At 35.0% G+C, this 12,507-nt stretch overlaps 1 protein-coding gene across 1 annotated transcript in view; it reads right to left on the bottom strand.

Moving 5' to 3' along the window:
• Positions 1–12,031, bottom strand: part of LOC150088656 (apoptosis-stimulating of p53 protein 2-like) — a 162,488-nt gene extending 150,457 nt beyond the window's left edge. Inside the window, exon 1 of the mRNA XM_090370281.1 lies at positions 11,718–12,031. Coding sequence (XP_090226407.1) covers positions 11,718–11,726 — 9 coding nt within the window. The 5' untranslated portion in view covers positions 11,727–12,031. The remainder of the gene's footprint in view (positions 1–11,717) is intronic.
• Positions 12,032–12,507: the final 476 nt, after the last annotated feature.

Consider the following 12,507-nt stretch of genomic DNA (forward strand, 5'->3'; position numbering starts at 1 on the left):
GAGATTTAATCTTTTTGCAGATAAGTTTTTTCGATTAGTTAGACTATTCATGATGCCTTCAATAGGTAGAGTAAAAGTATACGTGGGAACATGTTGTATGAAGTAATGGATATTGCGCGCACACATGGGGCTCGCTCATTAATTTATTGCTTGATACAACTGTGTTTGTCTCTCAAAAGCTACTAGATTTTGCTTGGTCAGTGAGACTTTTTTCCTGCTAACTATGTCCTTCAATCCTCCTATTCTGATACAGTGTAGACATATGCTAAAAACTGCAAAGAATCAGGCCATGGTGTCAACTACAAATTTAGGTAGCTGATGTATTTGTCACCCTCATTCGCAGTCACCATGGCCCGATTCATTGTCAGATATATCGAACACAGATGGGGCCATAATATACGAGAAATAAAGCAATGGATTAATATTGGCTAAACAGAAAGGAACTACTATCTGACACTTACAAACTACAAATTGAAAACTAAGAATCGGCGAGGGGAAAAAAAAAAAAAAAAAAAAAAGTAAAAAATGAAGAGTAGCAGAATTTTGAATAATTTTGATTTTACATTAGGGCGAAAAATCAAAATAATTCGTTTCTTACCATTTATGAAAAAAATAACTTTGTTATTGTGTATATCACCCTACATCAGTAACTGTCAACTGTTCCCCTCCCCTGCACTGACAGCAAATTATTTGCATTCGAGACAAAAGCCAGTCCTGTGTGGCTGTTGGGTCAAGTACTATTTATGGTTTAATGCTACACCAGTCCTCAAATACTGTTTTTTTTTTTTTTTTTTTTTTTTTTTGTCTGAAAAAATTTTTGTCTGTCAAAACGCCACTCAGGATCAGTGATCTTCAGAGGATTCGATAGAATCCGTTTATATAAATTCTGGGTTCGACGAATCTATTGATTCAAACATTTTTATTCAGAGGAGAAATTAAATATATTTTTCTGCTCGTCAAGTCTCTTTCCCACCCCCCCAAATAATTAGCAAACAGTTTAATAAAAAAAATAGCAACTTGCAACTACTCAGGATACACTATTTGAAACAAAAGAGGGCGTAACCTGTGATAGACAGAACTGTTTAATTTGAACTAAGAAAGGAATAATTTGTAAATCAGCTCAAGTGCAAAAATGGTTTGACTAAACTGTTAATTAAACTGAGGGCCAATAGTATCTCCTGTAGTGTTATAATTTATTTATTGTAGATAATGTGCGAATCAATGAATTGCATGTTATATATTTGTTTTTATTCGCCCATGCACTAGAATTTTTTTTTAAAACCAAACTGTTCTGTTATATACACACTTTCCTTGAGGGTAAGATGCAATTCTATTTATTTCACGGGAGTGAATGGGGAGGAATTCAATATTAGGAGATATATACACCTTATTCCTGGCCTGTTAATCGGAATTTTTTTTTTATACAAAAATCAGAAAGGGGAGTTCCTCCCCCACCTGTACGTACGCCCCCGGCATCATCTCCACGAACTGGCTACTGCATTACCTGGAGAAGCAGTTATTCCGCGACACATACCTCAGAGAATGCAACCGGCTGTGTAAGGGTTGACCGATGAATATAGGCTACCATTCAAGCGAAAGGAAATATGACCCATATTACATCAATTATAGAAAGTTCCATGCATGAGTAGGCAAGTTACTTTTGCTTATGTGTAATGGAAGACCTATTATGCCGGTGTTTTGCCTGACTAATTTGCTGTAACATTACGGTTAGTTTGTTTTAAAAATGATTATGATTTTTCTTTCACTTCAGTGGAGTTCGTACGTTAAAGAATGATCACTCATCTAGTCTGATCAGCGTGGAGATATAGCAGGCTCTCTTAAACGAACTGCATCTACAATTAAAATTTCTTGAGCAAACTTTTCATTTAAAATAACAGTTCATCTGAGCAAATGACAAAAATATTCTAAATTTCACCGATTTGAAAACTAATAATATGAACGGTGCGCGCAACAGAAATCGATGAGTGTACTGAATATTCCCATTGTGGAGCAACACATTTATCAAACTTTTACTTCAATTGTGTATGAATTAGCCACCTTTCAGGAGTGTGACTAATGCCAATTTCTTTATAAAGACCAATGAAATCAAAACAATAGCAAAGGGATTATGCAACAGTGTGAAAATGTGCATACACGATATCTTTTTTTCTGTATGTGGAAGTCTTGTTGGTAGGATCCTGTAAATTTCACTCTTTTTAAATCAGATATGTGAAGTTCTGCACTGGATTTGTTTAGACCTAAGTACTGAATTCTTTCTGATTAGGGAAATGTCGTAGTTCTTTACTTGAACAGGTTTTTGAAGTGTAATGTAAATTATCCTACCCACCAGATTCATCATCCAATTCTGAACACTGTTCTCTGGACAGTGGATAGGGAATCGTCAGGTCTCCTTTGTAAACCACCCTAGTAATGGAGGGTGGTATGTTGGGATATACTTAAACTTTGATATATATATTGAGGTATAGCAAAAGCAGCATACACGTACAATTACTACGAAACCATCCCTCTAATGATGACCTGCAGCTACCACAGCAGACACGAGGTTCCCACAATTTGTCTTAATCACGCATCAAGCATAGGTATTCCAAAAGAAGCTTTATCCACCACAAACCTGGTACACCAAAGATGTTCTTCACCTCCTTCGGACCTACATAATATCCACAAACATAGTAGTACGAGTTAGGAGATAATACACACCTTCCTTAGTAGACACAGTAAACTTCAAAAAAAAAAAAAAAAAAAAAACACGAATACTAATAAATCACACCGTTATTGAACGCACTTATGTAATACATATAATTATCGCAAGACAAAACCCTCAATTGTTGACAAAATATTGATACTAGAGAAAAACCAATGATACCATTGGAAGCAGCACACAAAATATCTGCCAGAAACAGTTAAACATGAACACATTTTTTGTTGCATAGTTTACTGTAGTTTGCATATTCATCCCACATATTTAGACACGTAATGAACTTTTACGCTTCTAGATCGTGGATATAGCTTAGTTTAATTCTTTTACGCTTCTTAATTAATGGCTACCACCATGAAGTGGGTGTTTGTCCAGTACAGTAAACGCGCTCGTACCGCCAAAACAATTACGTGCAGTTGGAAGCCATACCAGCGAATTAACTGGAGTTCCTGTTTGGACTTTCCTGAGAATAAAAGCTGCAATGACGTCATTGGAAAATTAACTGTCTTGAATAACATCAGTCAGGAACAGAAAGATTAACTTGAATAGTTAAACTTTTCCGTGTCACAAGCTGGCTTGCTAGTTAGTAACCACGCAGTTTCAGGGGTGTACGTTGATTACTTTTTGGTACTGTATTGTTATCAAGTACGGTACATAGAGCCGTGCGAAGGTGTGGTCGATGGGGGTGCTCAAAATAAAATACATATACTGTTTGTTTGTTTGTTATTTGGTTTTTAGGAGCATTAGCAACTAAGGCCATATTGCTCCGGGATATGCGGTGGTCATTCCCTGACGTGTCCGCATCCTCCGTATTTGGTGGTGACGGGCTCGAACCCCGGTCTAATCAAGAAGCTTGTGCTACGCACTGCTGCTCCTTCCCACCTGGCTACGGAGGCGCCACACATATACTGTAAATGATATTTCAACCCTTAGGGGCGTAATATGAACAGTTCGCTCCGGGCGCTAAATTAGCCAGGAATGTCCCTAACAGTATATAGTATTAAAAGAATCTCTTGTACATCAAAAGAAAAAATCCACGCTTTTGTTTATTTATGAAAGCAGAACATGAGCTGTATAATAAATTGTTCCTTGTGAAACTTAAAGGTAATTATATTATAGTGCCTTTTTTTTTTTTTTATTAAAGAAAGACGGAAATGTGAAACATTGTTAAAGAAGATCAAATACTGTATATAAATGGAACGCCCTTTGGGGTTGCAGGGTAGTTTTTCATTACGTTCCCTCTCTTTCTCTGCAACACAACGGGGGAGTAGATCAGCACTAGAAGAGAAAAGAACGGTTTGCTAGGATTGAGTTTCAGCCTGACGCCCTCAATTTAGTAAACACTACCTAAGAAATAACGCATTGCTTCCAACGCTCCATATCTATCTCAGATTGGTCAAATAATTTGCTAACAGCAATGGATCTTTGAGATGGCACTGTCAAGCATATGCGATCTGCATTTCCTGAATTGCGTGATGCAGTAGTGAAAGGTAGCAATTTTTATTGTCTCCACAAGAATTGGAAGCAAAACAACTAATGCTGAGCGAAATTCCTAGCAGTCGTAATCGTTTCTCCTTATATTGAATATCATTCTAGGTAATAACATTAAGAGTGAAAATTACAAAAAAAAAAAAAAACCTGACAGATTGATAAAAAAGTAGAGAAAATGGGATGAAAAATTACAGTCAAGGATCTCGAAATTCTTACCGAGGAGTAGATTAAAAGAATGTTTTTAATTTTATTTTGCGTAAATCAATTTCGCCTAAAAAAAAAAAAAAAACTAGTTAGGTAACTACTAATAATTTCTTCAAGTGCAGTGTTTCTTAGTGAGCCATGAAGTTCTCAACACTTAGGCCAATAACCAGACGAAAATTTTTTTGCCTGATTTCCAAGGCTAAGGGCATACGAAAAAGGTTTGCCCTACTAAAACAAAAGTTTAAGTCCTTGGCTGACTTTCTTGCGCTACATAAGCTGGATCTGCTGTGCCTTAAGTTCGGAAATAGGACAAAGAATTTTTATTTAACCGCACTTGTAGGGATACTTAACTTAAGCCTTTTTTTGGCTCTAAAATGTCTGTCACCATAGGCCGATCAAGCTTCTGATCACGATGAATCATTTCTAATTTTTTTAAATATAACTTGCACCTTTTTTGTTATTTGATGAAAATATTTTGAAACGCGAAGCGTATTAGTAAAAATGCAGAGCGTAGTAGTGGCAGAAGATAAGCAGACGTTTGAATTTTGACATTAATATTTTGATTATTAATCGTTTGATTAATATATTGTATTTATAACAAAAACCTCAAGTCTCGTAAATGAAAGAAATAGCTTATATATTTGAGACTCACTTATTAATTCATGCAGTTAGACTTTAATTAAAATAAATTAAATTAAAAAGCGAGTTGCAAATACCGTACGAGTTTTTTTTTTAACGGTTCCTGAAAATGTATGCTCATATAGTAGATTTACGAGAAGGTTTCATAATAATATCCATTTTAGAGGGGGCGTCGTAATCGCAAAATCAGTATTATTTGCAAGACGATATCAAACACTAAATATTTTCACGTTTTTAAACTAGATGCTGAAAGAAACTCAAAAAGTTTAGATGTTAAGAAGGTAATTGCTGATTGTGTATACTAATTTCAGAAGTATTTTGTAATGATTTTAAAATAAGTAATTTTTACTTATATAACAGTGATAAGGTGCTACGAAATTAGTTTCATAACCAACAAAAAATCATTTTCTACTGATATTAAAAAGCTGTTAGACCATACTGACTTTTTTACAATTTATTTGAAATTCCATTTACACAGCAGACTGAATTCAATGAATTGTTAAATACAAAAGCAGCATTACATCTGAAATTTCTCAACTAGCCACACTGATTGGATCAGAGGTTCTCAGCAGCAGATCAGGACAATAAGGAGATTTGATGAATATTATGGGGATAAACGTACTATAATCAGTTAAAACGGTCTCAAATGAAGAAGGAACCATGATTTTGCAACAGTAAGAGCGGATTTTAGTTCGTTCAAAGAGGGGTCAGCAGAAGTAGCAGAGAAACATGCATTTAGGTCCTTATTTTTATATACGAGGGGGGAGGGGGTTGAAAAGTTCATGGCTTCAGTGTGAAAGGGTAGTAGTAAAGTGTTAAAAATTTCTGTAATTAATGTATAACACTTGAAATAGTAACCCACCAAGTTTAATGCAGTTTCAATAACGATTTTTTTTTTTTTTTTTTAATTACAGGTCCTAAAGTCAAAGTTGTGTGAATGAGGAAAGATGGACAAAACCGTTCACCGTGCAGTCATCCAGTTGGGAAAGGAAAAAAAAAAAAAAGACTAATGCCAAAAGCAATTCAGGAGGATATGGTTATAACATTGGGGAAGGATATCCATTCCTATTCCCTAGTTAAGAAATGGGCAGCAGAATTTAAACGAAAGAGGTTAGACATCTCGTGTAAACGTTTGTACCACGTAATAATGGAGCTGACACTTTTTCATAGAGGTTTTTTTCTCTATGAAATCGACTTTGAAATCTTGGACCATCCCCCATATTCCCGCATCTAGCACAATCAGACTTTCACCTATTTCCTAATTTGAAAAAAAAAAAAAAAAAAATCCTGACTGGCATCCATTATCCTTACCGACAGTATCATTGCCGCAGTGGATGCATTCCTGGAAGTCCAAGCGAAGCCTTTCTTCGCAGCTGGAATCAACGCATTGGAGTATAGGTAGCAAAAGTGGACTCAATACACTCCAAATGGACTCAATACATTTTTGACTCCTATGTTGAAAAGTAACATATCAAACTCAAATAAACCCTTCATATTCAGGCCACAAACTTTTCAAACTCCCCTCGTAACGTACAAGAGATTTCGTTACTTCTTTTACCTAGTACATGTACTGTATATTGACTTGAAGAGCGAAAAAAAAGCAACTACCCAAATACAAATATCGAACCAAGAAATCCTACGTGTTCAAGGGTCTATGTTTCAGGGTCATGAGGTTTACTTGTATAATACCTCACTCAGATAAATTGCTTTTCTTCCAAGGGAGAAATAAAGGGCTCAGAAACATACTACGCCAAAATTTTATTTATTTCTCTATCACCAGACAGCAGCTACAAACTGAATGCATTTTTGTAAAGCTAGCACGCGTATACAACTGGATAACCTGTTTAAAGGAAGTAGTTTCTGGGCGCACACCCACAACCTAACGGGCGTTTTATAGTAAATACAGTACTTCTGTTTGTTGCCATGACAACAGCACAGACACGAAGTTTAATTATTCCGTTGTGTAAATAAATAATTTAAATTTTCATAAGTTATATTTAATATTATTTGCTATTCGCGGAAGAATGCTCTGCTTTGTAAATTTAAGAAATTGTCTCATCCACTAGTTTATAAAAACCTAGAAAGATATAAATAAAATGAGGAAATAACTGGCCTACATCTTATATTTCCCGAATTATATTTAGGAATGCCCTACTTAAGAGACAAGCTTTTACTAAATGGTTGGTACTTTGGTTGTTAATCTAGGTAAGATTCTCCAGTCAGAGTTATCGTTCTCATCAGAAAAACAACTTTTGCAACAGTGACCAAATGAGCGATGCTTCTTAGTAATGGCCAAGGACAAGTAGGGTTTTTTTTTTTTTTTTAACCTGAGATAAGAACCTTTTTTCAAAATAAAACGATTGCTTCATTCTGCACTAATTTTTTCAGCTTTCGATGATCCCAAAAAGACTTTTTCGGAACCATCGAATGACCCAGTTTCACTCACAGTCACAAAGTAAATTCACGTAAAAAAAAATAATAATAATAAATAAATAAAAATTTTTTTTAAATTTTAGGGTTATATTGGAGCATATGTAACGAACAAAACAGTTACTTCAGAGCTTTCTTAAATATCTTAATACCTCAAGTCTTGATTCTTTAGAATATCTATTTCAACATAATATTCTGGTTAAGTTGCCATTCAATGTTTGGATTGCTTTATTTATTTAAAACAGCGATAAATAATTCGTTATTTTTATTTAATTGTTTTCTGCATAACACAATAGGAGTACATAATTTCTTTATAATTTTGTTTTCGATGGCTTATTTTTGTTAACTTATTTATACCATATTAAATTTCTTAATTATTAAATTAGGCTCTGTAAGACATAGTTAAACCTATTTTTTTTTTTTTTTTTTTTGGTTGGTTGGTTTGGATTTTATTGGCGCATTTGCAACTAAGGCTATATAATGCACCAAAACCAGTACGTTAGATGAGATTTCAAAATAATGGTAACCCTAATTGTAGACTGAAGAAACTGCATTAATTAAAGACTTGTTCACATGCAGATGTAACTAACTTGTCGGGCGTCTATCCCAGTCAGTTCGGATTTTTAATACTTCAAAAAAACTTATATCCGAAGCCCCATCGACGTTAAATAAACAAACACATGAACAAAAGGAGCTATATTAAGCCTAACTTGTAATGCCTTAAAGCAACTGTTTTAGATCTAACTCATTCCCTTCTTGACGGGATTCAAATTCTGGGTTTTACCAAATGGTGTGGAATGGTTGTGACCGTACAAATCGCTGGAGGGGTTACATACCCCTTACCACTACCACTGGTAAGGGGTATGTAACCTGGTATAACCCCTTACCAGTGGCAAATCAACAATCGAGAACTGAAGAAAGGGTCTATTTTTTTAATTAGTCGCCACAAAACTGATGTTAATATATGGTTATGTTATCAGTTTTATTATCACGTGCTGATCGTTTCTTTACACATACAGTATAGTGTTCATACTCTCACCGTAAAGTAAATAAACAAAATTCTTAGTGCTATTTCACACATTATTAAAGAAAATTAAATTGTTTTACAATCAGTAAACACCATCAAGGACTGCACTGCCTATTGATGTCGAAACTGAAGTTGTGGTATGTGACTTCCCTGAGGCACTAGCATACCGGAAACTGCCCTAATGAGTTATAGTCTATCTGTTGAATCAGATGACAGAACATTCGGGCAATTAAGATGATCATTATCAAAGTTTTTGAAGAGCTGCAATCCAGCTTATGGTTTCTTTCCATGTGCATGTCTCATTAGAAGAAAAATTCGGACTACTGAGTTCTCGCCTTGAGAAAATTATGGAGTGTAAAGCCGATGGAATTTCCTACTTCGTAAATCCCTAATTTATACGTGGATGGCTTTTGAAGTCATCACCAGAGCTGGGGAATGGGGATTGAATATAGTTGATTAAATGATAGGTTCAGGTAAAAACTAAAGATTATAGAGGAAAGTGGAACGCTTATAATCACACATCAGGGAATGCATTTTGATTTTATCTGGAGTTAATTTACCCTTGAACTCGGTTATGTACGCATCACCGGAAAAAAAAAAAAAAAAAATTCAAATATAGGTTTAAATGTTTCAATAATGAAACAATTGAAGAACTCCCAAATGATAAATAAATATTCTGGGTCCTGCTGTCGTTTCTTGCTTTCGCAAAATTTATTTAAATTTCCGTTACTTCAAGATTATATTAATTCATTTAAAGGTTAAACTTCAGAACAAGATTCTTACCCATGAATCTCTGCGACAACAAATAATGATCACGTTTAGTTTTTTCCCCTTCTTCACACTGATTGGACAATCTATTCTTTCGCGTAACTTTGTTTCCCGATTTAAAACCAGGGATAATGGAGGGAAAATCGTTTCCTGATTTTAAACCAGCACTGTGAAGGGGGTAAACTCGTTTCCAGGTAAACGGATTAGGGGTTGCCCCTTAACACTGGCTTTAAATCTGGAAACAAAATTATTAGGCGAAGGTATAGATGGCCCAATCACTGGGAGGCAGTAGGAGCTAAACTTATCCATTGCTCCGTGCTACAAAGATCCATGGATAAGAGCCTTGGTTTAACCAAATTATATATACTATATTTTTAAACAGCTATTTTAAAGTCCTATTCTGCTGTTTCTATTTCTATTTAGGATCTGATTCGTTTAAGAAGTTCACAGAGCAAATCACTCTAGTTATGGGGCAAACAATAAAATTTCCAGTATTTTCAATACTGCCTGTAACTGTTTTGGACAAGAAAGCTGGAAAAATGCTAATTACTGGTGTTTCATTATTTACATCTGCACCACACATAAATATACAAATAAAGATCTGATTGGGAGAGTGGTAATATTTTAAGGAAGTTACGACAATTATAATAAATAATGAACATAATAAAATTTGAGGTGAACTGTTCTAAGGTTAGTTAGGTCAATTATTTGCTATACAAATAATTATAATATTTACCGGCTACTCGGATCAACAAAATATTGTTTAACAGATATTTATTTAAAGTATACCCAGTAAAATAAAATAAAATAAAATAAATATATAAAATAAAAATAAAATATAAAATTTTTCATTAAAAAAAAAAAAAAAAAAAAAATTCTGTCAGTTGAGAAAGGGACACGAGTTCCGAAAGCTTCTGGAAATATTTTATTTTATTTTATTTTATTTTACTGGGTATACTTTAAATAAATATCTGTTAAACTATGGACCCCAGTACTCCAGGCCCATTTGTCAAAATATTGTTTGGCACAACGTAAAGTCTATCTGTTTTTAATATAAATGTTAGATTCATTAACACGTGTCTGCTGAAAATAATACCATTCTGAACAAGAATATCATAGACGTCAATCATTTTATTGATTTAAAATCTGTGGAAAGCTCTGCTGTAAGCTGTCACAAAAAATGGACTGCCCGTTATTAATTGTAACACCGATTTATGAAGTTGGAAATTCCTGTGGCCTCTTAAGAGTATAAAATTAATTTTATTTTAAAATACTGTACTATTCCCTCACTTTAACTCTTATTAAAGTGTAAATACATCGATAATGTAAACATTATTTTTAGAATTTTAATTATAATTTAATTATTTTCGTAATAATTCAAACAAATACTTCTGATGATCATACGATTGTAAACAGCTGTATTTTATGTTTGCGTTATTATTATTATTATTATTTTCAGTATGTAGACCTATTGAAAAACATTATATTGGGCGCCAAAATCATGCATACAGAACCCAACTATTGCAAGAAAGAGGAAGACCCAGATGGTTGGGGGGGTTAATTTGATGGGGAGGAAAATGCCCTTTGAATGCTTTTGTATACACAACGTTATTCTCAATGGGGTTCCAAATAACAAACACTTAATTGATTGTACTTATTGTGGCGTTATTAATTCATTATCAACCATGCAAAACCTACACCTATAGCGATTGACGACCTCTTTGACCCTACTGCCTATAATAATCGTTCTCCCACCGGTTCACTTAACCACTCATTAACACCCACTCACCATTCGATCGCAACTAAGCACATTGACTCGAGCGGAATAGCAAATCACATGGAACTGCCACGGGTTAGACAAGTCTACTCGCAGATCAAAAGAAGCCCTAGAACTCTTACAAGTTATGTATGATAATTGAGCCAGTGAAGGAGCAGTTTATCTTAGAGAACTTAAGGTCAACGGCACCGAAAGTAAATTGTCACACTGGGCTACTTACATTAGTAAGCTGTATTCACATAACTTGAGAATCCGTTTCAAATTAATACAGGAAAGAATGGCATAAAGAATACATTTACACTAACAGCAATAAATACGTATTTACTTAAAAAAACAGAGACCATTTCAACCGATTTCCTTCAGGTAATGTAAATATTTGACACGAACAATTGTTTGTCAAAGAATTTATCTCCAGTTGAGACGCATAATAACATACACGCACCCGTGTTCTACTTTATTCACCTTTGGTAGCTCCGATAAACCAGGTTCATTGTATTAGAAATCAGTTCACAGACGTGATAAAGCACAACAGTTTCAACTTATCGTATCTGTATCAAAAGGTTATCAAATTCATAAGGTTTACAGAGCAAACGCGTAGTTATAAATGGCAACTTCTTGGTACAATTTTTTTCTTTTTTTAAATAATGGGCAAGATCATCACTTACCAAGACCATGGCGATTATATCCACGCGTATTTCCGTAACCGTCTACCTGTGGTGATAACCAGCTTTAACTTTAACCTCTCCTTTCGAAGTTTTCCTTCGCTGAATATCACGTGGCCATGTCGGCAGTGACGTCACGACGTGTCGTTATATTGGGTTTGTTTTTGTTGACTGTTACGACCAGATTAGGTTGATTTCAGTGGTCGTCCGGACGAAAATACGGCCGGTCACATCGTTACATTTGTCACCTCGACTCCCAACGGTTCAGTCGCGAAGAAGGACGCTTACTATCCCGACTGACGGCCACATTCCTGTTCGGGACGTCTGTTGCCGGAGCGGCATTCCACGGTCTCTACCACTTGTCAGCAAAGGGGAGTTGGGGGAACAGGGAGAGAGAAAACAAACGGTGGGAAGGTCGTTCATGCTTGGCTGATACAGGAGGTAGACCACCACATCTTGAAGTACACAAAAGCAGGGATGTTCTGGTTAACGTAAAAACTTCACGTAAAAGCACCTTGGCTCCTGTATGTAGTCTTCTTCTTTTAAAGAGGTTACTTAAATGGAGGTTGTGATCGTAAGATGAAGAATTACAGATAAGGATAAGACTGTTGAGGATTATCGATTACAACAGTGGCCATCCGAGATTTGTTATTATCAGCTCGGATAACTTTACGTGCCAGTATTACAATAATTACTCTAACGTCCATAGGATTTATTTTAATGATTAGAACTGTTCCACATATTTCTAAAAAAATCTTATTGTATGGTGGCCTGAAGGTTAGTTCAAATCCAT

Source organism: Mastigoproctus giganteus, chromosome 3, assembly GCF_048544385.1.
Source record: "Mastigoproctus giganteus isolate SK-2022 chromosome 3, ASM4854438v1, whole genome shotgun sequence".
Lineage (NCBI taxonomy): Eukaryota > Metazoa > Arthropoda > Arachnida > Uropygi > Thelyphonidae > Mastigoproctus > Mastigoproctus giganteus.